Raw genomic sequence first — 25883 nt, 5'->3', positions numbered from 1 at the left:
GTGAATTTTCAGACCTTTTGTCTGACTTAGTGCTTAGCTCAGATAAGATAATTATAGTGGGCGATTTTAACATCCACACAGATGCTGAGAATGACAGCCTCAACACTGCATTTAATCTATTATTAGACTCTATTGGCTTTGCTCAAAATGTAAATGAGTCCACCCACCACTTTAATCATATCTTAGATCTTGTTCTGACTTATGGTATGGAAATAGAAGACTTAACAGTATTCCCTGAAAACTCCCTTCTGTGTGATCATTTCTTAATAACATTTGCATTTACTCTGATGGACTACCCAGCAGTGGGGAATAAGTTTCATTACACTATAAGTCTTTCAGAAAGCGCTGTAACTAGGTTTAAGGATATGATTCCTTCTTTATGTTCTCTAGTGCCATATAACAACACAGTGCAGAGTAGCTACCTAAACTCTGTAAGTGAGATAGAGTATCTCGTCAATAGTTTTACATCCTCATTGAAGACAACTTTGGATGCTGTAGCTCCTCTGAAAAAGAGAGCTTTAAATCAGAAGTGCCTGACTCCGTGGTATAACTCACAAACTCGTAGCTTAAAGCAGATAACCCGTAAGTTGGAGAGGAAATGGCGTCTCACTAATTTAGAAGATCTTCACTTAGCCTGGAAAAAGAGTCTGTTGCTCTATAAAAAAGCCCTCCCTAAAGCTAGGACATCTTTCTACTCATCACTAATTGAAGAAAACAAGAACAACCCCAGGTTTCTTTTCAGCACTGTAGCCAGGCTGACAAAGAGTCAGAGCTCTATTGAGCTGAGTATTCCATTAACTTTAACTAGTAATGACTTCATGACTTTCTTTGCTAACAAAATTTTAACTATTAGAGAAAAAATTACTCATAACCATCCCAAAGAGGTATCGTTATCTTTGGCTGCTTTCAGTGATGCTGGTATTTGGTTAGACTCTTTCTCTCCGATTGTTCTGTCTGAGTTGTTTTCATTAGTTACTTCATCCAAACCATCAACATGTTTATTAGACCCCATTCCTACCAGGCTGCTCAAGGAAGCCCTACCATTATTTAATGCTTCGATCTTAAATATGATCAATCTATCTTTGTTAGTTGGCTATGTACCACAGACTTTTAAGGTGGCAGTAATTAAACCATTACTTAAAAAGCCATCACTTGACCCAGCTATCTTAGCTAATTATAGGCCAATCTCCAACCTTCCTTTTCTCTCAAAAATTCTTGAAAGGGTAGTTGTAAAACAGCTAACTGATCATCTGCAGAGGAATGGTCTATTTGAAGAGTTTCAGTCAGGTTTTAGAATTCATCATAGTACAGAAACAGCATTAGTGAAGGTTACAAATGATCTTCTTATGGCCTCGGACAGTGGACTCATCTCTGTGCTTGTTCTGTTGGACCTCAGTGCTGCTTTTGATACTGTTGACCATAAAATTTTATTACAGAGATTAGAGCATGCCATAGGTATTAAAGGCACTGCGCTGCGGTGGTTTGAATCATATTTGTCTAATAGATTACAATTTGTTCATGTAAATGGGGAATCTTCTTCACAGACTAAAGTTAATTATGGAGTTCCACAAGGTTCTGTGCTAGGACCAATTTTATTCACTTTATACATGCTTCCCTTAGGCAGTATTATTAGACGGTATTGCTTAAATTTTCATTGTTACGCAGATGATACCCAGCTTTATCTATCCATGAAGCCAGAGGACACACACCAATTAGTTAAACTGCAGGATTGTCTTACAGACATAAAGACATGGATGACCTCTAATTTCCTGCTTTTAAACTCAGATAAAACTGAAGTTATTGTACTTGGCCCCACAAATCTTAGAAACATGGTGTCTAACCAGATCCTTACTCTGGATGGCATTACCCTGACCTCTAGTAATACTGTGAGAAATCTTGGAGTCATTTTTGATCAGGATATGTCATTCAAAGCGCATATTAAACAAATATGTAGGACTGCTTTTTTGCATTTACGCAATATCTCTAAAATTAGAAAGGTCTTGTCTCGGAGTGATGCTGAAAAACTAATTCATGCATTTATTTCCTCTAGGCTGGACTATTGTAATTCATTATTATCAGGTTGTCCTAAAAGTTCCCTAAAAAGCCTTCAGTTAATTCAAAATGCTGCAGCTATAGTACTAGCGGGGACTAGAAGGAGAGAGCATATCTCACCCATATTGGCCTCTCTTCATTGGCTTCCTGTTAATTCTAGAATAGAATTTAAAATTCTTCTTCTTACTTATAAGGTTTTGAATAATCAGGTCCCATCTTATCTTAGGGACCTCGTAGTACCATATCACCCCAATAGAGCGCCTCGCTTTCAGACTGCAGGCTTACTTGTAGTTCCTAGGGTTTGTAAGAGTAGAATGGGAGGCAGAGCCTTCAGCTTTCAGGCTCCTCTCCTGTGGAACCAGCTCCCAATTCAGATCAGGGAGACAGACACCCTCTCTACTTTTAAGATTAGGCTTAAAACTTTCCTTTTTGCTAAAGCTTATAGTTAGGGCTGGATCAGGTGACCCTGAACCATCCCTTAGTTATGCTGCTATAGACGTAGACTGCTGGGGGGTTCCCATGATGCACTGTTTCTTTCTCTTTTTGCTCTGTATGCACCACTCTGCATTTAATCATTAGTGATCGATCTCTGCTCCCCTCCACAGCATGTCTTTTTCCTGGTTCTCTCCCTCAGCCCCAACCAGTCCCAGCAGAAGACTGCCCCTCCCTGAGCCTGGTTCTGCTGGAGGTTTCTTCCTGTTAAAAGGGAGTTTTTCCTTCCCACTGTAGCCAAGTGCTTGCTCACAGGGGGTCGTTTTGACCGTTGGGGTTTTACATAATTATTGTATGGCCTTGCCTTACAATATAAGGCACCTTGGGGCAACTGTTTGTTGTGATTTGGCGCTATATTAAAAAAAAAAATTGAATTGATTGATTTGTGTGGGAGGTGTGCTGTGCGCTCTGCGTTTTTTCATTCCAAGGAAAGACGGAACGACTGGAGCAGTGCCGCATCAAATTTTGCCAGAAACTGGGCGACAGCCAGGTGGAAACCATTCGGATTATTCAGACGGCTTTCGGTGACGATCCTATGGGCATCACACAGATTAAGGAGCGGTACAACCGGTTTAAAGATGGCTGCACAACGGTGGAGAGCGAGCCACGCTCCGGGCGGCAATCAACATGCTGAAATGACCGGATCATTTCCAAAGTGAACGCTGTGGTGATGCGGGACTGTCGTGTGACGGTTCCGCATGAAAAGAGTTGCAGCGAAATTCATGCCGATGCCTTCGGCACGAAGCTGACGGCAGAGCAAAAGCGCCACCGTGTTGAAGTCTCACAGGACATGTTGTGACATGATTACCTCTTCCACAATTTCTCGGATAGTCACACGAATGAAAACCCACCGAAAGCCGTCTGAATCTTCCGAATGGTGGAAGAGGTGGGCATCATTTTTCGGAGTCCAGCATATTCTGTGAGAATTCAACACGGTGGTGCTTTTGCTCCATCAGCAGCTTCGTGCCGAAGCCAACGGCATGAATTTCGCTGCAACTCTTTTCATGGCCAAATCTTCTGTCACAGTGGAATGTGCCGAAAAAGTGCTGATGTCCACCTTTTCCGCAATTTCTCGGACAGTCACACAGCGGTCCCGCATCACCACAGCGTTCACTTTGGAAATGATCTGGTCATTTCAGCATGTTGATGGCCGCCTGGAGCGTGGTGCGCTCTCCACCGTTGTGCGGCCGTCTTTAACCCGGTTGTACCGCTCCTTAATCTGTGTGATGCTCATAGCATCGTCACCGAAAGCCGTCTGAATAATCCAAATGGTTTACACCTGGCTGTTGCCCAGTTTCTGGCAAAATTTGATGCAGTCGCGCTGCTCCAGTTGTTCCGCCATTTTCCTTGCAAAGAAAATCCGACGAGAGACTACACCCACCCTCACACAAAGACTGCTTACAAGCAAATGACGCAATCGACAGGTGTGAAAAAATTCACGCATCCGCACGAAGGTTCAAGGTTGGCTCATGCAAACACACGTGATTCAAATCCATCAGGTTTTTGAAAAAAATAAAAAGGTCCGATACTTTTCTAACAGACCTCGTATGTGGCTTTGCACATGTTGCATCTTATGCAGATCACAGTATGTTCAGCATCAAACTTTACATGTTCCACCATATCAGTGATCACTGACTCTGCTGCCAGAAGTCATATTTTCCATCTCTACCTTGTTGGAACACACCTGATAATCAAAGTATACAGGCTGCCCACACACACACACACACCTTTCTGTACGTTTGTACTTTCAAATGTACTGCTGGGTTCGTACCTCAGTGTAGAGAATGATTTTAAAAGGAAGTGTTCTTGTCATTTTTAGTGTCTGTAAAACCTCGGAGGGTGAGAACCAAGAGGGTGGATGAGGAGTCCGTTGATTCTTACACAGGTAACAAGTAAGTATAAAACATAACGTCTTCATCACCGGAAAAAATGATCAGACCGTTTAAAAAAATAGCTCTGTTTTGTCCAGAACCAGTCACAACCTGGAGAAGTGCTACATATGCCAGAAAACGTTTCCTCTGAGCGAGTACAGCCGCCACACCAAGGTCTGCATCCGGCGCTGTTCAGCAAAGCCTGTAAGCCACGCCCCCACATTCTACCAGAAATACACAACATTACAAACTACAAAGAAATTAATGTTTTACAGACTAACCTTTGACTTTTTGGATGAGATCTGTTTTATTTGTGTTATAAGTTTGTGTTCATTGCTGATCTTCCAGAAGGGAAACCTGCTTTCAGCTCTGGAGCAAACCGAGAGCAAGGACACAGGTACGAGCCCAGGTCTGAAAGGTCTGTTAAAAAGTAGATTTTTTTTTTTTGTGGAGACATTTTCCTTTGTATTTTTAAATATTTTGTATTCATTAGCTTTTCAATAGTTTTACACCTGTTTTGTGTTGTGCAGTATGTTTAATCTGTAATGATTAAGAGTCTTTAAATTATTTGATATGTGAAAACATCACTGTTTTCACAGTGTTGCTTTTCATACTGTATTTACTGCACGCAGCACATATGCACTCCATTATAAAGTGACTGTGATCGAGATTTTTTGATTTTATTGATAACCTTCTTGTGTGTGTTAACAGAAGCTGGCCCATCCACATCCAAACTCCAGTCCGGGTAAGCCTTGGTCGGTGTTCATCCTCTTAACAGACACAAGATGATTTATTCCTCAGTCCTGGTTTCTCTGGTATTTTATAAACCATTTGATCCAGATTCTGTCAGCGTTGCTATAGATTTGATGCTGTCTGTGCTAAGGTTGGGATGATCCGATCCAGTATTGGTATTGGCTTCCAGTACCAACATCCAAGTATCGGAAAATACCGATACAACCTGCGGCATTTTCCGATACTGGAGAGAAGCTGCGTCTGTGAAACGTCTCAAGTGCTGCATGCTCTCTGCTATGTTCACTGCTGAGCGTGAGGGGGGAGGGGGACCTTTCAGAAATGAAGCCAACCTGTTTGTTCCGCAGTCTAGGGTTTTAAGCCACGAGTAGCAGCAAATTTCCACCCGTCTCTCGGGTTCAAATTGTCTGTGCTGCCGAGCACGGATTTTCTGAAAAATGAACTGAATTGTTACTGAGAAATCAGCCGCTTCAATGTCCCGAGACTGTGAAACGCTATGAAACAGCAGCTCAGAACACAGAAGCAGAGCTGAACAGAGTTTCTGTATGGTGAATGGGGAAAAAAACTCTATCTAAATTAAACTATCAAAATTCTTCAGTGTTAGTCCAGACTTCCTCGCGTGAGTGTCGCTAATGATACATTTAGAAATTTACTATTTATTTTACAGTTGAAAGGCTTCATGTTTCCAGAAAGTTCCAAATTTGCTCAGAAGTAAAAAGGCGAGAGAGAGAAAGCGGAAAAGGGAGAGAGAGAAAGCAAGCATGAGAGAGATGGAGAGACTTTTTTTTGCTCCCACTTTTTTTGTTGTTGTTTTGTTTTGTTTTTTTGTTTTTTTTTGCTCTAACACTTAATTTCACAATGTAAATGTTTGTTTCAGTTGGACTTGAATTGAGAGAGAGACAGAGGGGGAGAGAGGACTTAGTTTTTACTGTAACACTTGGTTTGACAATGTAAACTTATATTTATCATGCCAATAAAACTCCATTGAAATTGAGAGGGGGGGGGGGAGAGATCGCTGTCTTTTCTCTTTTAAGTCTATAAAAATAAGTCTATAAATAAAAGTACTTAATTCTTTCAGCAAAATGTCAGATCTAGGCTTCCATCTTAGATGAACAAAATGTTGATCGGTGCATCCCTAGTCTACGCCACTATACAGAGTCCACCACAAGTGGTACTGTAATCATTCCACTTGTTTTTTGTGTGCTTCCACTCACTGAGATACTTGAAACATCCTAAAACTGGTCAATAAGGACTGAAAAACAAATCTTTTCTTTGGTCTGTAGCACAAATGTATTTGTCCTTTAATCCTCTGGGGTCCACACACTCATTGGCATATCCAAATCATTTTGCCATATCATCAGAAATTCTCCTTTTGGGATACTTGCATGTAGTATTATGCCCATGTGTTGCATGTCACAATGTTCAGAACAATCTCAGCTTTCAGCATTTGTCACGTAATTATCCAGTACACTGTAAAAATTTATAATTTGGCTCTAAAGCTGAAAATATGAAGTATGTTTTTAGAAATTCTTCTTTTTTGGAAAAAATACACCTTTTATTCATGTGGATGAACTGTTGTGGTGTTAGAAATTTTACGAAAGTCTTTAGGTCCCAAAATCAATATTCAGGGATGAGATTTTTCCGCAGATCCGCGGATTTGACAGTCCCGGGGGTCGATTTTGTGAAACAACCAAATCCGTTGAGAAAATTTTAGGGGGGGTAAGAATGCAAAAAAAAATTAATGCCAGGACTACCTTTGTTTAATAAAATTGTCGGCTATTCAGAATACTGAATGGTCTTTGTTATCGCTGACGCAGCAAGTTCAATCAGTCCGTCAGTCAGCGGAACGCGGAAGTAACGCTGTGCTGATCAGTGACCAGTATGAAGTAGGTGCACAATGAGCATGTAGTGTAAGGGAGGTAACTGTGTAGTCTTTCAACTTCCAATATTCGGTAGTTTTCCCTCCAACAAATCATAAAAACCGAGACGGTATCGAAGCGCAGTCCAAGGTATTACGCACATTTTCATTGGTTATTACAAAGCTTATGACCAATCAGCGCAAAGGTTATATATGCGTTTCTCCCGCCCTTACATGTGTGTTTGTTGACAAGTGTGCCATGCTGAAAGTGGAGAATGCTGAAAATCAAGTAAGTCTAGTTATGAAAAAATATTTTGGTCACAAAAATGCACATGTACAGTAGATGGTCTTAGTAAGGGTTTACAGTTTGAATTATAGATATGAACACCTGGCATTTATAGTAGTTTTTAATATTTTAGTGCAATTTACATGTTTTAAAACAGCAAAAATGCTTTGGCTTCAGGGGGACTTCGCCCTGCACCCGCCGGGGCCTGCGGACCCTGGCTTATTTTCCTCTGAAAATCGAATTTGCCAATCTCATCCCTGAATATTACAAACTGTGTGTGTGTGTGTCTATATATATATATATATATATATATATATATATATGTGTAGAGAGAGAGAGCGAGACAGAGAGAGAGAGAGAGAGAGATATTTATGCATAATAAATTAATGAATGTATAAAATTTAAATATGCACTGTGCAGTGCAGCAGCGTCGCCTGGTGGAAGCCTTATGACTGGGAGCTGGTACATTGCAAAAGAACATATTTGGAAAATAAAGTCACATATTGTCAACTGGATGTCTTCTATTTTCAAATAAATTCTTATTGTACACTCAACAAAAATATAAATGCAACACTTTTGGTTTTGCTCCCATTTTGTATGAGATGAACTCAAAGATCTAAAACTTTTTCCACATACACAATATCACCATTTCCCTCAAATATTGTTCACAAACCAGTCGAAATCTGTGATAGTGAGCACTTCTCCTTTGCTGAGATAATCCATCCCACCTCACAGGTGTGCCATATCAAGATGCTGATTAGACACCATGATTAGTGCACAGGTGTGCCTTAGACTGTCCACAATAAAAGGCCACTCTGAAAGGTGCAGTTTTATCACACAGCACAATGCCACAGATGTCGCAAGATTTGAGGGAACGTGCAATGAGCTGTTGCTCGTGTATTGAATGTTCATTTCTCTACCATAAGCCATCTCCAAAGGCGTTTCAGAGAATTTGGCAGTACATCCAACCAGCCTCACAACCGCAGACCACGTGTAACCACACCAGCCCAGGACCTCCACATCCAGCATGTTCACCTCCAAGATCGTCTGAGACCAGCCACTCGGACAGCTGCTGAAACAATCGGTTTGCATAACCAAAGAATTTCTGCACAAACTGTCAGAAACCATCTCAGGGAAGCTCATCTGCATGCTCGTCGTCCTCATTGGGGTCTCGACCTGACTGTAGTTGGTCGTCGTAACCGACTTGAGTGGGCAAATGCTCACATTCGCTGGCGTTTGGCACGTTGGAGAGGTGTTCTCTTCACGGATGAATCCCGGTTCACGCTGTTCAGGGCAGATGGCAAACAGCGTGTGTGGCGTCGTGTGGGTGAGCGGTTTTCTGATGTCAGTGTTGTGGATCGAGTGGCCCATGGTGGCAGTGGGGTTATGGTATGGGCAGGCGTCTGTTATGGACAAAGAACACAGGTGCATTTTATTGATGGCATTTTGAATGCACAGAGATACCGTGACGAGATCCTGAGGCCCATTGTTGTGCCATACATCCAAGAACATCACCTCATGTTGCAGCAGGATAATGCACGGCCCCATGTTGCAAGGATCTGTACACAATTCTTGGAAGCTGGAAATGTCCCAGTTCTTGCATGGCCGGCATACTCACCGGACATGTCACCCATTGAGCATGTTTGGGATGCTCTGGACTGGCGTATATGACAGCGTGTACCAGTTCCTGCCAATATCCAGCAACTTCACACAGCCATTGAAAAGGAGTGGACCAACATTCCACAGGCCACAATTGACAACCTGATAAACTCTATGCGAAGGAGATGTGTTGCACTGCATGAGGCAAATGGTGGGCACACCAGATACTGACTGGTAGCCCCCCCAATAAAACAAAACTGCACCTTTCAGAGTGGCCTTTTATTGTGGACAGTCTAAGGCACACCTGTGCACTAATCATGGTGTCTAATCAGCATTTTGATATGGCACACCTGTGAGGTGGGATGGATTATCCCAGCAAAGGAGAAGTGCTCACTATCACAGATTTAGACTGGTTTGTGAACAATATTTGAGGGAAATGGTGATATTGTGTAAGTGGAAAAAGTTTTAGATCTTTGAGTTCATCTCATACAAAATGGGAGCAAAACCAAAAGTGTTGCGTTTATATTTTTGTTGAGTGTATGAATAAGTCTTGTAAACTTTCCCTTCACTCTTGCAGATATTCTTCAGTCACAAATCATTCCTGCCAGTGCCACCTTTCTCCACCCACTCCACCCTGCCTACACTCTCTTCTTCACCTCTCGACCACACTCTCCATTACTTTGGACAGTTGACCCTAAGTATTTAAACTCATCTACTTTCACCACTTCTACTCCTTGTAACTGCACTATTCCACTGGGCTCCCGCTCATTCACACACATGTACTCAGTCTTGCTTCTATTGACTTTCATTCTCCTTCTTTCCAGAGCATATCTACACCTCTCCAGGCTAGACTCAATCTATTCTCTGCTCTCACTGAAGATCACATTGTCATCTGCAAACATCATAGTCCATGGAGACTCCTGTCAGGTCTCATCAGTCAATCTGTCCATCATCATTGCAAACAAGAAAGAACTCCGAGCTGATCCTTAGTGTAATCCCACATCCACCTTGAATGAGTCTGTGATTCCTACTGCGCATCTCACCACTGTCACCCTGTCCTTGTACATGTCCTGCACTACCCTCACATACTTCTCTGCCACTGCAGACTTCCTCAGGCAATACCACAACTCTTCTCTTGGTACCTTGTCATAAGCTTTCTATAAATCCACAAACACAATGTAACTCCTTCTGGCCTTCTCTTTACTTCTCCATCAGTATTCTAAGAGCAAACATTGCATCTGTAGTGCTCTTTCTCTTTATGAAACCATATTGCTGCTCACAGATCTTCACCTGTTTTCTAAGCCAAGCTTCTGCTACTCTTTCCCATAACTTCATGCTGTGGCTGATCAACTCTATACCTCTGTAGTTACTGCTGCTCTGAAATATTTTATTGTTTAATTTGTATTTATATTTTATTTTATTTTTTGCATTTTAAAACACTTTGGAGTTATGATAAAATATTTTATCGTTCATTGTATTTCGGTTTTTGTATTTTAAAGCACTTTGAAGATATGAGAAAGTTCTTATGTTTGCTGATCATTATCTTAAATTGGGATACATGTGCTGCGTTTGTGTGAATGTATTCTTTGATATCTGACATCTTGTGTCCTATCTCTCTTGCAGAGAGGTGATCGACCTCCGGGACAAGGACATAAGCATCTCAGGATTCCAGATCAGCAGTTCTCCCATCAGAACTTTCACTGCCATCTCAGAGGCCTCAGACTGTTTGATCGACTTTAAGAACCAGCACAGGGTCAAGAGGTCAAACCGGAGACGGAGATGATCGTGACTGAAAGTCCTGCAAACCGCTGCCTTAACCCCTGCATCGTAAAATAAAAGCCTCGATTTTTTTTTTAGGATATTTTCTCCTGATGGGACTGTAATATTTCCTGCTGTTTCAAAATGTCACTGAAATATCGATGCACTTAAACTAATACGAACTGAACGCATTCAAACTGTAATGTTCTTCTCTTCAAAATGCAGATTTCTTATTCATGAGCTCATAAACTTCTTTTTGTGCTACAACTGGGTGTTGTTTCTTGAACCTATTGAAAACCATCTTTATCACCTGAATTTTGACATTCGGTTATTGTTCGTGTTAAAATGTGTAAAACTGTTGCAGCACTTTGAGTATAAATCAGATCCAACCAGCTGTCGTTTCCCAGCACCAGAATACGAGGTCTGTTAGAAAAGTATCCGACCTTTTTATTTTTTTTCAAAAACCATATGGATTTGAATCACGTGTGATTGCATCCCAAGCTTGAACCTTCGTGCGCATGCGTGAGTTTTTTCACGCCTGTCGGTTGCGTCATTCGCCTGTGAGCAGGCTTTGTGTGAGCAGTGGTCCACCCCGCTCGTCGGATTTTTATTGGGAATAAATGTCTGAACGATTTGGAGCTTTGCTGCATCAGTTTTTTCCAGAAACTGAGAGACCTCCAGGTGGACACCATTCGGAAAATTCCGATGGCTGTCAGGGACGATTTTATGGGGATTACACAGATTGAGTGCTCCAGCCGTCTTAAAGACCGCCCACAGCGTCTGAGAGCGCGCCGCGCTCCGAGCGCTGATCGACAGGCTCAAACCCCACTGAAACAACCAGATCATTTCCAACGTGAAGGCTTTGTTGATCCGGGACGTCATCTGACTTACACAAAAATGGCAGGAGACGTGGACATCAAGACTTTTTCGGCACATTCCACTGTTAGTTTTTTCATGGAAAGAGGAGCGGAGGAATGCGCCACCGTGCCACTCACGGCGCGGCACAAAACCACCTCCATGTTGGTGTCACAGGACGGCTTTCAGTGGCTTTTCAGTCGTGTGACTATCCAAGAAATTGTGCATGAGCTGGACATGCCGGAACATGTCCTGTGAAGGCTTCATCATGGCGTTGCTTTGCGCCATGCGGCTCCGTCCCGACGCGCGGAATTCCTCCACACGTCTGTCTCAATGTGCCGAAAAAGTGCTGATGTCCACGTCTTCCGCAATTTCTGTGCTAGTCAGACGACGTCCCGGATCAACACATCGTCCAGTTTGGAAATGAACGGCACATTCCACTGTTACAGGAGTTTTTGTCATGGAAAGAGGAGCAGAGGAATTCTGCGCGTCGCGGCAGAGCCACATGGCACAAAGCAACGCCGTGATGAAGCCTCACAGGACATGTTCCGGCATGTGCAGCTCATGCACAATTTCTCGGATAGTCACACGACTGAAAAGCCACCGAAAGCCGTCTGAAAGCCGTCCTGTGAGACCAACACGGAGGTGGTTTTGTGCCGCGCCATGAGTGGCACGGTGGCGCATTCCTCCGCTCCTCTTTCCATGAAAAAAAGTCCTGTAACAGTGGAATGTGCCGAAAAAGTCTTGATGTCCACGTCTTCTGCCATTGTTGTGTAAGTCAGACGACGTCCCGGATCAACAAAGCCTTCACGTTGGAAATGATCTGGTTGTTTCAGCGGGGTTTGAGCCTGTCGATCGGCGCTCGGAGCGCAGCGCGCTCTCAGACGCTGTGGGTGGTCTTTAAACCGGCATGGAGCACTCCTTAATCTGTGTAATCCCCATAAAATCGTCCCTGAAAGCCATCTGAATTTTCCGAATGGTGTCCACCTGGAGGTCTCTCACAGTTTCTGGAAAAAAATTGATGCAGCAAAGCTCCAAATCGTTCAGACATTTTATTCGCAATAAAAATCCGACGGGAGGGGTGGACCACTGCTCACACAAAGCCTGCTCACAGGCGAATGACGCAACCGACAGGCGTGAAAAAACTCACGCATGCGCTCGAAGGTTCAAGCTTGGCTGATGCAATCACACGTGATTCAAATCCATATGGTTTTTGAAAAAAATAAAAAGGTCGGATACTTTTCTAACAGACCTTGTATATGAAGACAGGATGAATTCTTCGTGTCCCACAAAAGCCTTTGCTCAAGGTTCTTGAAATGGAGCAGTATCTCCACCTGGTGGACATTTACCATTAATGCAGGTACAATTTCACCAAGAGGTCCACTTTAGTAGATCTGAATGCAAACTGGATGGTTGAAATGTTTGCTTATGCAGGGTCATATTCCATAAAGCAAACCATGGACCAGGGTAATTTTGATAAGTCACACTCTTTTTATTTTTTCTGTTTTATAAAATAATGTATAAAAACGGAGTTACTGTAACAAAATTAGAGTTCCACCTTTCTGTATATATTTATTTTACTGCTGCCATGGTGGGCTGTATCATTGCCAGTGACCAGGAGGCTGAGTACTGCATGCCACACTTACATCCTGTCAGAGCACCTTCACTTGTCGACTGAGACCACCATGGTGGACCACAGAACGCCACAGGAAGTCTTTCCTGCCTGTGGTAATCAGACTACGATTCCAACACCCACCCCCTTTGCAGGATGAATACATAATGGGCAGAGTTACTTAGAGTTATGTGCAATACATCTTGTGCAAATGTATTAAAAACAGTTTACTGTCACTGTTTCAGTACTCTGGCAAAATGATTTACTTTGGGATAAAGTTGATCTTACATTTATAAACATGTATACCAATATTAGAAATAATAGATTGTAGGTCACAATTAATATACTGTGGCACAATATATGTTAGCATAAATATGTCTTATACGTGTGTTTGAGACAGTTGTGTTACTTCAAAGAAATAATTGTAGTTGAGTCAGCATAACATTCTTGAGTAAAATGCAGTATGTTGTCCCTTTAATTTCAGTTGCTGGAAATCTAAGTTTTATACAGGATGTATAAGCTCATAATATTTTCACTTCATTCAGATCATTATTTTATGCCCCATTTATGCTGGACTGAGACCTAGAAGATCACGACATGGTATCAACTCTCACAGGTCTTGGCTGGCCTCCAGTTTGATCTGTTGTTTGCGTTTACACCAAGCATGCATTGTGGCTAAAGGTTAAAAAGAAACATGCACCCTCTTTGCCCTTTCTGGAGTCAGGTTGACACGTGCAACTCGCATAAAAGTTATTTTGTTTTGTGATGAACATGGGAGGCGCCGTCGTTTGCGTCCTATAGGTGGCAGCACTACATCCAAAAAGGAAAAGAAACGTCTTGGTATTTTCCGTAAAGAAGAATGCAGTTAGTTTATCTACAAACATAAACACTGATGTTCCTCTGCAAAGAAATCCGATTATATTTTAGTGTTGACAGCGCGTTTTTTCGTCGATTATTATATGATAATTATGACGTGTAAATATGTTGTGATCTCTCAGACTTATTAATATTTAGACACTGGAATTGCTAACGGCGGTAAGACCTTTTTTTTTTGCTAGCTAGCTAGCTAACGCCCAGTGGATAAAAATATAAAGTTACACGTTGATCGTGCAGATTTTCTAAATGTTTACTTACTGTTCGTAGTATTCATGCTTGTCGACATTACAGGATTATTTTTGTTCAGTTAGTAAAACTGCAGAGCTGGTTGATGGTCTGAAATTGCTTACACACACACATATATATATATGACATTTATTGTTAAATAGACGTTTGCTTATTATCCTCAAAAGTTGAATGTTCTTTTTCTTAAAGTATTCCGCTTATAACGTTCATTATGAAATTACAATGTTTAACTGGTTTCCGTAAAACAAAATTTTGTTACGTGCTTAAAAAAAACCATTCCGAACCAACGCACGTAAACAGTCTGGTGCTTACGTTTTAAACTTAGGTAAAGTTAGAAAGATATTCACAGATTCGAAGTTCACGGCTCAATAGATCTTAAGAGAAACGTTGTAGAAAGACAAACACCACTAGTTTCTAACCTCAGGAAGGTAGACAACGAGCTACAACCTTATTTTTATCCATATGAGCCGTCCTCTGAGCTGAAAAAAATAACACTGATCTGAACGGGCAGGCGGCAGAGAAACGGGAGCTTAGGGACCGTCTACAAAGTGCATACATGGAAAAAAAGACACCAGAAAATTATTGAATAAATCATTGTAATAAGGAGTGATATCACCAAATTCACTGCACACATCAGTGGGGTCCTGCTGATTATACTACAGAGCTCAGTTTGGAAAAATGCCATTATAAAAAACGTTGCAGAATTTTTTATTTTTTAAATTTTTAATAGCATCAAAGCCACAAGGTGTGGTGTCACCAAATTCACTGCACACAACAGCCATGTCTTGTTGATTATACTACAGCACTCAGTTTGAAAAAAAGTAATTTTAAAAAAATTTGGAGAATTTTTAATTGTTTACATTTTCAATAGCATCAAAGTCATAAGGTGTAGTGACACAAAATTCACTGCACACAACAGTGGTGTCCTGCTGATTATACAACAACACTCACTTTTGGAAAAGTAATTTAAAAAAATTTTGGAGAATTTTTTATTTAAATTTTCAGTAGCATCAAAGTCACAAGATGTGGTGTCGCCAAATTCACTGCACACAACAGCCATGTCCTGTTGATTATACAACCCCTGGCAATAATTATGGAATCACCGGCCTCGGCGGATGTTCATTCGGTTGTTTAATTTTGTAGAAAAAAAGCAGATCACAGACATGACACAAAACTAAAGTCATTTCAAATGGCAACTTTCTGGTTTTAAGAAACACTATAAGAAATCAAGAAAAAAAAATTGTGGCAGTCAGTAACGGTTACTTTTTTAGACCAAGCAGAGGGAAAAAAATATGGACTCACTCAGTTCTGAGGAATAAATTATGGAATCACCCTGTAAATTTTCATCCCCAAAACTAACACCTGCATCAAATCAGATCTGCTCGTTAGTCTGCATCTAAAAAGGAGTGATCACACCTTGGAGAGCTGTTGCACCAAGTGGACTGACATGAATCATGGCTCCAACACGAGAGATGTCAATTGAAACAAAGGAGAGGATTATCAAACTCTTAAAAGAGGGTAAATCCTCACGCAATGTTGCAAAAGATGTTGGTTGTTGACAGTCAGCTGTGTCTAAACTCTGGACCAAATACAAACAACATGGGAAGGTTGTTAAAGGCAAACATACTGGTAGACCAAGGAAGACATCAAAGCGTCAAGACAGAAAACTTAAAGCAATATGTCTCAAAAATCAAAAATGCACAACAAAACAAATGAGGAATGAATGGGAGGAAACTGGAGTCAACATCTGTGACCGAACTGTAAGAAACCGCCTAAAGAAAATGGGATTTACGTACAGAAAAGCTAAACGAAAGCCATCATTAACACCTAAACAGAAGAAAAACAAGGTTACAATGGGCTAAGGAAAAGCAATCGTGGACTGTGGATGACTGGATGAAAGTCATATTCAGTGATGAATCTCGAATCTGCATTGGGCAAGGTGATGATGCTGGAACTTTTGTTTGGTGCCGTTACAATGAGATTTATAAAGATGACTGCCTGAAGAGAACATGTAAATTTCCACAGTCATTGATGATATGGGGCTGCATGTCAGGTAAAGGCACTGGGGAGATGGCTGTCATTACATCATCAATAAATGCACAAGTTTACGTTGATATTTTGGACACTTTTCTTATCCCATCAGTTGAAAGGATATTTGGGGATGATGAAATCATTTTTCAAGATGATAATGCATCTTGCCATAGAGCAAAAACTGTGAAAACATTCCTTGCAAAAAGACACATAGGGTCAATGTCATGGCCTGCAAATAGTCCGGATCTTAATCCAATTGAAAATCTTTGGTGGAAGTTGAAGAAAATGGTCCATGACAAGGCTCCAACCTGCAAAGCTGATCTGGCAACAGCAGTCAGAGAAAGTTGGAGCCAGATTGATGAAGAGTACTGTTTGTCACTCATTAAGTCCATGCCTCAGAGACTGCAAGCTATTATAAAAGCCAGAGGTGGTGCAACAAAATACTAGTGATGTGTTGGAGCGTTCTTTTGTTTTTCATGATTCCATAATTTTTTCCTCAGAATTGAGTGATTCCATATTTTTTTTCCCTCTGCTTGGTCTAAAAAAGTAACCATTACTGACTGCCACAATTTTTTTTCCAGATTTCTTATAGTGTTTCTTAAAGCCAGAAAGTTGCCATTTGAAATGACTTTAGTTTTGTGTCATGTCTGTGATCTGCTTTTTTTCTACAAAATTAAACAACTGAATGAACATCCTCCGAGGCCGGTGATTCCGTACTTTTTGCCAGGGGTTGTACTACAGCACTCAGTTTGGGATAAAGTAATTTTTAAAAATTTTGGAGAATTTTTGATTGTTTTATTTTCAATAGCATCAAAGTCATAAGGTGTAGTGAAACAAAATTTACTGCACACAACAGTGGTGTCCTGCTGATTATACTACAACACTCACTTTTGGAAAAAGTCATTTTAAAAAATTTTGGAGAATTTTTGATTGTTTTATTTTCAATAGCATCAAAGTCATAAGGTGTAGTGAAACAAAATTTACTGCACACAACAGTGGTGTCCTGTTGATTATACTACAACACTCACTTTTGGAAAAAGTCATTTTAAAAAATTTTGGAGAATTTTTTATTGTTTAAATTTTCAATAGCATCAAAGTCACAAGGTGTAGTGACACAAAATTTACTGCACACAACAGCCATGTTCTGTTGATTATACTATAGCACTCAGTTTGAAAAAAAGTAATTTTAAAAAAATTTGGAGAATTTTAAATTGATTATATTTTCAATAGCATCAAAGTCATAAGGTGTAGTGACACAAAATTTACTGCACACTGCACACAACAGTGGTGTCCTGTTGATTATACTACAACACTCAGTTTGGGGAAAAGTCATTTTCAAAAATTTTGGAGAATTTTTGATTGTTTTAATTTTCAATAGCATCAAAGTCATTTGGTGTAGTGTCACAAAATTCACTGCACACAACGGTGTCCTGATTATACTACAACACTCACTTTTGGAAAAAGTCATTTTCAAAAATTTTGGAGAATTTTTGATTGTTTAAATTTTCAATAGCATCAAAGTCATGAGGTGTAGTGACACAAAATTTACTGTACACAACAGTGGTGTCTTGCTGATTATACTACAACACTGACTTTGGGGAAAAAGTCATTTAAAACATTTTTGTGCAGTAAATGTTATGTCACTACACCATATGACTTTGATGCTATTGAAAATTTAAACAATCAAAAATTCTCCACAATTTTCTAAAGTGACTTTTTCCCAAAGTGACTGTTGTAGTATAATCAGCAGGACACCACTGTTGTGTGCAGTAAATTTTGTGTCACTACACCTCATGACTTTGATGCTATTGAAAATTTAAACAATCAAAAATTCTCAAAAAAAAAATTTTTAAATGACTTTTTCCCAAAGTGAGTGTTGTAGTATAATCAGCAGGACACCCCTGTTGTGTGCAGTAAATTTTGTGTCACTACACCTCATGACTTTGATGCTATTGAAAATTTCAACAATAAAAAATCTCAAAAATGTTTGAAAATGACTTTTTCCCAAAGTGAGTGTTGTAGTATAATCAGCAGGACACCCCTGTTGTGTGCAGTGAATTTTGTGTCACTACACCTTATGACTTTGATGCTATTGAAAATTTAAACAATAAAAAATTCTCCAAAATTTTTTTTTAAAATGACTTTTTCCCAAAGTGAGTGTTGTAGTATAATCAGCAGGACACCACTGTTGTGTGCAGTAAATTTTGTGTCACTACACCTCATGACTTTGATACTATTGAAAATTTAAACAATCAAAATTCTCAAAAATTTTTGAAAATGACTTTTTCCAAAAGTGAGTATTGTAGTATAATCAGCAGGACACCCCTGTTGTGTGCAGTGAATTTTGTGACAGTACACCTTATGACTTTGATGCTATTGAAAATTTAAACAATCAAAAATTCTCCAAAATTTTCTAAAGTGACGTTTTCCCAAAGTGAGTGTTGTAGTATAATCAGCAGGACACCACTGTTGTGTGCAGTGAATTCTGTGACACTACACCAAATGACTTTGATGCTATTGAAAATAAAAACAATCAAAAATTCTCTAAAATTTTTGAAAATGCCTTTTTCCAAAAGTGAGTGTTGTAGTATAATCAGCAGGACACCACTGTTGTGTGCAGTGAATTTTGTGTCACTACACCATATGACTTTGATGCTATTGAAAATTTAAACAATCAAAAATTCTCCACATTTTTTTTAAAATTACTTTTTCCCAAAGTGAGTGTTGTAGTATAATCAGCAGGACACCACTGTTGTGTGCAGTAAATTTTGTGTCACTACACCTCATGACTTTGATGCTATTGAAAATTTAAACAATCAAAAATTCTCCAAAATTTTTGAAAATGACTTTTTCCAAAAGTGAGTGTTGTAGTATAATCAGCAGGACACCACTGTTGTGTGCAGTAAATATTGTGTCACTACACCTTATGACTTTGATGCTATTGAAAATAAAACAATAAAAAATTCTCCAAATTTTTTAAAAATTACTTTTTCCCAAACAGTGCTGTAGTGTAATCAACAGGACATGGCTGTTTTGTGCAGTGAATTTGGCGACACCACATCTTGTGACTTTGATGCTATTGAAAATTTAAACAATAAAAAATTCTCCAAATTTTTTTAAAATTACGTTTTTCCAAACTGAGCCCCACTGATGTGTGCAGTGAATTTGGTGATATCACTCCTTACTACAATGATTTATTCAATAATTTTCTGGTGTCTTTTTTTTTTTCATGTATGCACTTTGTAGACGGTCCCTAAGCTTCCGTTTCTCTGCCGCCTGCCCGTTCAGATCAGTGTTATTTTTTTCAGCTCAGAGGATGGCTCATATGGATAAAAATAAGGTTGTAGCTCGTTGTCTACCTTCCTGAGGTTAGAAACTAGTGGTGTTTGTCTTTCTACAACATTTCTCTTAAGAGCTATTGAGCCGTGAACTTCGAATCTGTGAATATCTTTCTAACTTTACCTAAGTTACGTTTAATAGCTTTATTCGTGAAGCACTTTCAGGAGAAATTAATACTTAGCGCTACATCATAAAATCCACATAAAACCCTGTGGTGGGAAAAAAACCTACATTGAAATCAGTAATGTGAAACCTGGAAATCGAGCCAGAATATATTATACACACTGTAAACATAAAATGTTGATGTCAAATAAGTTAAAACAGAAAAAAAGGTGCTTATAATGCTCAAAGTATAGTCCATGAGCCAGAAGCCAGTTTTTTGACCTGATCCAGCCTCAGACTGGCACAAATGTATAGTGGCCATGCATGGTGGTAGGGGTCAATGAAGAATTACACAGGGGTCAAAATTTTAAAATCCTCCATTCATATTGAAACATATACTGCATTATTTGTCTGATCATAAATATTTCAAAAAGGTATAGTTTGGACTATCTATGACTGAATGTTATGGGGTAAAAACAGTAAAATGGGAAAAAGACCAGTTTCAGTTTGTACAGGGGTCAAAAGTTAAAGTTGCTTAAATTTTGTTTTAAAAAAGTAATGGAAATTATTGGTTGTACTAATAGGATTAATAAATGTAATAGTTTTGACTGTGTTGAATGTTTGGTCTACAAGGTAAAGGTCAAACAAGGTTGACAGCCATTGATTCTATGATGTTGCAAACTGCCCTATTTTCTGGAGTATGTCGTGTTTTTTACCTGAGGCCAAAATATGGCCATCAGGTATTGCGAAGGCTTTGCGTCCATCTGTCTGTTTTTGCTCAGCATAAATCCAGTCTTGCCAGAGTCTTTACATTGGGAAGATTCTTGGGACGCAGACCTTGGACAAGTTCAAAGATGGTTAACCTTGACCTAGCCTATTTTAAGAGGTCAAAAGGTCACATTCTGTTTCCTATTTTTATGCTCATACAGCCAAGGGTATTTTAGCATTGCATTATTTTGATTTTGATTTTTTTTTTTTTTTTTTCTACTTTGGGAGGTCCTGCGATTTGTATGTGGGGAAAAAAATCGCACATTTGTTATTAACAGTAATAATAATAATTGTGATGGCTATGTATGTTACGATGTCCCCTGGAGTAAAAGCACCAAACACAGAAACTCACTTACTCATCACTCATCTTCAACTGCTTATCTGGGATTGAGTTGCCGGGGAAACAGCTCTAATAGAGGACCCCAGGCTTCCCTTTCTCGAGCCACATTCACCACCTCCCGAGGCGTTCCTGAGGCGTTCCCAGGCCAGTGTGGAGATATAATCTCTCCACCTAGTCCTAGGTCTTCCCCGGAGTCTCCTCCCAGATGGATGTGCCTGACACCCCCCCCCCCGGAGCATCCAGGGGGCATCCTTACCAGATGCGGCTCCTTTCAACATGAAGGAGCAGTGGCTCTACTCCGAGCTCCCCACAAATGACCGAGCTTCTCACCCTATCTCTAGGGGAGACACCAGCCACCCTCCTGGGGAAACCCATTTCGACCGCTTGTACCCATGATCTAGTTCTTTCAGTCACAACCCAACCCTGATGACCATAGGTGAGAGTAGGAATGAAGATTGACCATGATTGAGAGCTTCGTCTTTTGTTTCAGCTCCCTTTTCATCACAACAGTATGGTACAAATCAAATCAAAATCAATATTCACGCATTAGGTACTTCATTTGCAGAGAAAGCGCCAGAGCAGAAACAAATAGAACATAGCACATGTCCAATCACAGATTACAATCCCAAGTTCATGAGTTCCATAATAAATACTTTAAAAACATGAAATAGATTAAAAACAAAGGTCAGTCATACTAGTTAGCTACAGTTTAGTGTAGCAGTCAGCTGTTTAACAGGCAAATGGAGGTGGGGAGGAAGCTGGAGGTGGCCCTCTTTGTCCTCAGTGGGAGCGACCTGTACCTGCGCCCTGAGGGCAGCAGAGTATAGTGAGGGTGCAGGGTGTGAGAGGGGTCAGTGGAGATCTGGTTGCCTTTCCTCAGGACTCTGGTATTGTAGATGGTGGTGAGTGACTGCTGTTCCTGACCAATGATTTTGCTGCTAATTTTGATAATTTTATTAAGAGTGTTGCGGTGAGTGAGATTAAGTGAGCCAAACCAGGCGATGATGTTGAATGTGAGGATGGATTAAATAAAACATTTATAAAAACGGTAAGAATGGACTGGTGAACCAGATTTTTTCTGAGCTTACGGAGAAAAAAGAGGCGCTGTTGGCATTTTGAAAAAATATATTCAGTATTGAGTTGAAATGTAAATTTATGGTTGATTATGGAACCGAGATATTTATATGAATGGACCTTTTTGATAATTTCATTGTTGACTGTGAGTGAAGGTGTGGTGGGGTGGCCATGGTGGAAGTAAATTCTCCGGCCAATCTCACACTCCATTTTTCCCTCATTCATGAACAAGACCCAGAGGTACTTGAACTCCTTCACTTGGGGCAAGACCTCATTCCCTACCTGGAGTTGGCAATCCATCGGTTTCCTGCTGAGAACCATGGCCTCAGATTTAGAGCTGCTGATCCTCATCCCAGCCGCTTCACACTTGGCTGCAAACTGATCCAGTGAGTGCTGAAGGTCACAGGCCAATGAAGCCAACAGGACCACATCATTTGCAAAAAGCAGTGATGAGACCCTGATCCCACCAAACTGGAAACCCTCCTTCCCCTGACTACGCCTTGATATCCTGTCCGTGAATATCACAAACAGGATTGGTGACAAGGCGTAGCCCTGGCGGAGACCAATCCCCACCAGAAACGAGTCCGACTTACTGCTGAGCACCCGAATACAGCTCTCGCTTTGTGAGTACAGAGACTGGATGGCCCTGAGAACAGAACCCCTCACTCCATACTCCTGCAGCACCTCCCACAGTATCTCCCGGGGTACCCGATCATACGCCTTCTCCAAGTCCACAAAATACATGTAGACTGGGTGGGCATACTCTTAGGCACCCTCCAGGATCCTTGTGAGAGTGAAGAGCTGGTCGGTTGTTCCATGACCAGGATGGAATCTGCATTGTTCCTCTTCAGTCAGAGGTTCGACTATCGGCTGAACGTGCCTATCCAGCACCCTGGAGTAGACTTTACCAGGGAGGCTGAGTAGTGTTATGCCCCTGTAATTGGCACAAACTCACTGGTCTCACACAGAAACTGTAATAATAAAATAATAAAGGTTCACTACAATAATGCCCAATAATTCCAAATTAAACAGTTGTTAATACATAAAAAAAGGTCCTGGTTACGTAGATATGGGTTTTTCCACTGCAAGAGACATTTGTTTTAACATTCAATTTATATCCAGAAAATATGGTATGCATTTTTAAAAGTCTGTCAGCTGTCAGCTGTTTTGAGGCTGACCGTTTAGTGCCTGTGCTACAGGTAGTGAAAGGTGGTTTATGGGAAAGGTGGTCTTTGCAATCCTGTTGATCCTCCATTTAGACCATGATTCAGCAGGAGAAACCGGTACTGACAGGTACCATGCCGGTGGTGTGGCCCACCATCCTGGACCTGAGCAGGGACGAGTGCAAAAGAATTCTCCGTAAACTTGGTAGGTTCATGCAGTGTAGAACTTAATAAATATGCAAAATGATCTTAAAAATGAATATGTCAACGCCAGAAAGATCTGTTCTGTGTCATGGTCACTGATGCATGTGTTGGTGCATGAGTCACTGCTTAATGTTTGACATATTTTCCAGAGCTGGAGGCTTACGCCGGGGTCATCAGTGCCCTGCGAGCCCAAGGAGACCTGACAAAGGAAAAGAAGGATCTGCTGGGAGAACTCACCAAAATCCTTGGGTAAACATGAAGGACGAATGTCCCAAACTGAACTGCGGCAACAAGCCACAGACACAAGTGTTTTTTGCGTTGTTGCCACATTGCTTCATTTAAACTATGCTATACTAATTTTCTCCAACACTATATTCCTGGCAGGATCTCTACAGAACGGCATCGTGCAGAAGTCCGCAGGGCTGTCAACGATGAACGCCTCAGCACCATCGCCTATTAGTACGTGCATGCAATCCCATCAGCAGCCATGTTTGTGTTAAGGGCTGGAGCTAACCAGGATGTTGATGATTTATTCAAATCATAGTGATGCGAAACATGAGTTAAAAAAAAAGAGCTCAAGTGTAAACTGCTTCCTTTCACCAGTAAACAGGAGAAAACATCAATCCAGAGCAAAATGTGTGTGCAATTACCTCACAAAATGTAAATCAACATTATGATTTGGCTTACCCTAGCCTAACCATCCTCCTCGTTGTCTTCTGGCTGTCACACAAAGTGCAAATAATTCAAGTGCAGAGTAGTATGAAGGTTATTCCCTCTCTTTATTCAATGGCACAGTCTTTCAGTTTGAGAGCATGATTTATTAGATTGGATTAATTCTCATTCTCTAAGACACAGCATGTCTTCTTCTTTCAGGTCTTCTTGGTTTGTGGGGGTTGGTATCCAACTTAATGGTGCATTACTGCCACCTTTTGCTCCAGATTGTGGATCAGACAGTACTTCATTCAGATCAGCAGCTTGTCACACATGTAGACTGTGCCATCATGTGGCTGTAGATGATAGTGCAGTATTTTTTGACATATAAGTCAAAGGACCAGCCAAACAAGTAAAATAAATAAAGAAATGAAAAACAAGATTTACAGTCCAGAGAGTACAGTAATCCTTTCAGCCTTACTGGACACTTGGTCCTTGGCAGACATGTGCTCTTTAGTGGGTGCAGTTATCGTTGTAAAAATCTGCTTCTTCTGTATTTTCCTGTGAGAGGATGAGCAGATACATGTTATGTTCACTGTTGGTCTGTGAGCTGCAGTTTTTATTATTGACCAGCAGTGATGTTCTGAAATTTGTGTATCTTCTTTTCCTCAGCATGTGGGGTCCAAACAGTTCCTCAGAATGGTCCATTGAAGGACGCAGACTTGTTCCCTTGATGCCAAGACTGGTTCCTCAGACTGCATTTACTGCAACCGCTAATGCCATAGCCAGTGCCACAGCCAATCAGAATGCCTCTCTTCTCTTACCGGCTGAAACAGGAAACAAAGAAGGTAGGCAGATGAGACTCTGACTGTTTTTAAAAGCAGATTGTGTGAGTTTAAGTGGTGAAGAGTGTGATTGTTTCCCGTCCCACAGTGGTTGTGTGTTACTCCTACACCAGCACCACTTGCACGCCCACCAGCGTTGCAGCAACCACTGGAGCCATCGGCGTGACCGTGAAATCTCCACGACCCCCAAGCCCTTCTTCCAACGTGGTGGTCCTGCCCAGTGGAAGCACCGTTTATGTGAAAAGTCAGTGGAAACATTTTCTTGTTGGAAACATGAAAATGTATTTAAGAAAATTAACTCAGGTTTTGTGTTTTGTTTAGTTTTTTTTGTTTATTTGGACATGTCTGGTATTTGTAGAGTTAGCGGAGCTCCAGATATCACAAATATGTCCTTTTGCTGTATGACGACGGCCTGATGATGTCATTACTTGTGGCGTTGTGTGTGCTTGCTTAAAGGACGTGCTGGTCTTGGAGGGAAATAAGAAATGGGACCACATGTCTTTGATCTTCTCCTCCTCAGGCGTGAGCTGTTCCGATGAGGACGAGAAACCTCGCAAGCGAAGGCGGACTAACTCGTCCAGCTCCTCACCAGTGATGCTGAAGGAGGTTTCCAAGGTGACCCAGCCAGTGTCCAAGAGCATCACAGTGCCGGTGAGTGGCAGCCCCAAGATGAGCAACATCATGCAGAGCATCGCTAACTCCCTGTCGCCACACCTGTCGCCTGTCAAGATCACCTTCACCAAGCCCGCCATCCAGACCACCAACGCAACCACACAAAAGGCAAGTGAAGTTTGTCTGTAGTTCTGTGCAGGAGTTGGACTACCAATCTACAGTTTGGAGTTTGATTCCAGGTGTGAGCTTCAGGCTCCTGCACCCGTCTCGGTCCACGCAGCTGTAAATGGGTACCAGCCTTGACTAAGAAAGTAACCTAGAATGGACCGGTGCCCCATCCCAGGGAGAGTTGAAGATGCTTATCCGCTTCACAATACAATATCCAGGAATAAACACTGGCTCAGAACCTAAAGTTAAATCTATGTTCTTAATGCGTTTAGTAGGAGATCGTCATCGTCTCAAACTCTCGTTACAGTTTGAAGTCACCTAATGAAAGAAA

General features: G+C 41.0%; 2 protein-coding genes across 2 annotated transcripts in view; both read left to right on the top strand.

Annotated features, from left to right (window-relative positions):
• The window catches only part of uimc1 (ubiquitin interaction motif containing 1), a 39527-nt gene extending 28674 nt beyond the window's left edge, over window positions 1-10853 (top strand). Inside the window, exons 20-24 of the mRNA XM_034177695.1 lie at window positions 4364-4436; window positions 4514-4619; window positions 4764-4812; window positions 5127-5160; window positions 10532-10853. Of these exons, the coding sequence (XP_034033586.1) occupies window positions 4364-4436; window positions 4514-4619; window positions 4764-4812; window positions 5127-5160; window positions 10532-10691 (422 nt within the window). The 3' untranslated portion in view covers window positions 10692-10853. The remainder of the gene's footprint in view (window positions 1-4363; window positions 4437-4513; window positions 4620-4763; window positions 4813-5126; window positions 5161-10531) is intronic.
• A 3123-nt stretch (window positions 10854-13976) lies between these two features.
• emsy (EMSY transcriptional repressor, BRCA2 interacting) overlaps window positions 13977-25883 on the top strand; it is a 30305-nt gene continuing 18398 nt past the window's right edge. The window contains 7 exon segments of the mRNA XM_034177693.1: window positions 13977-14168; window positions 23169-23277; window positions 23426-23525; window positions 23661-23735; window positions 24600-24775; window positions 24861-25016; window positions 25293-25552. Of these exon segments, the coding sequence (XP_034033584.1) occupies window positions 23172-23277; window positions 23426-23525; window positions 23661-23735; window positions 24600-24775; window positions 24861-25016; window positions 25293-25552 (873 nt within the window). The 5' untranslated portion in view covers window positions 13977-14168; window positions 23169-23171.

The sequence above is a fragment of the Thalassophryne amazonica genome, chromosome 9 (assembly GCF_902500255.1).
Source record: "Thalassophryne amazonica chromosome 9, fThaAma1.1, whole genome shotgun sequence".
Lineage (NCBI taxonomy): Eukaryota > Metazoa > Chordata > Actinopteri > Batrachoidiformes > Batrachoididae > Thalassophryne > Thalassophryne amazonica.
Note: the sequence above shows the minus strand (reverse complement) of the source record. Positions and strands in the feature narration are given on the sequence as shown.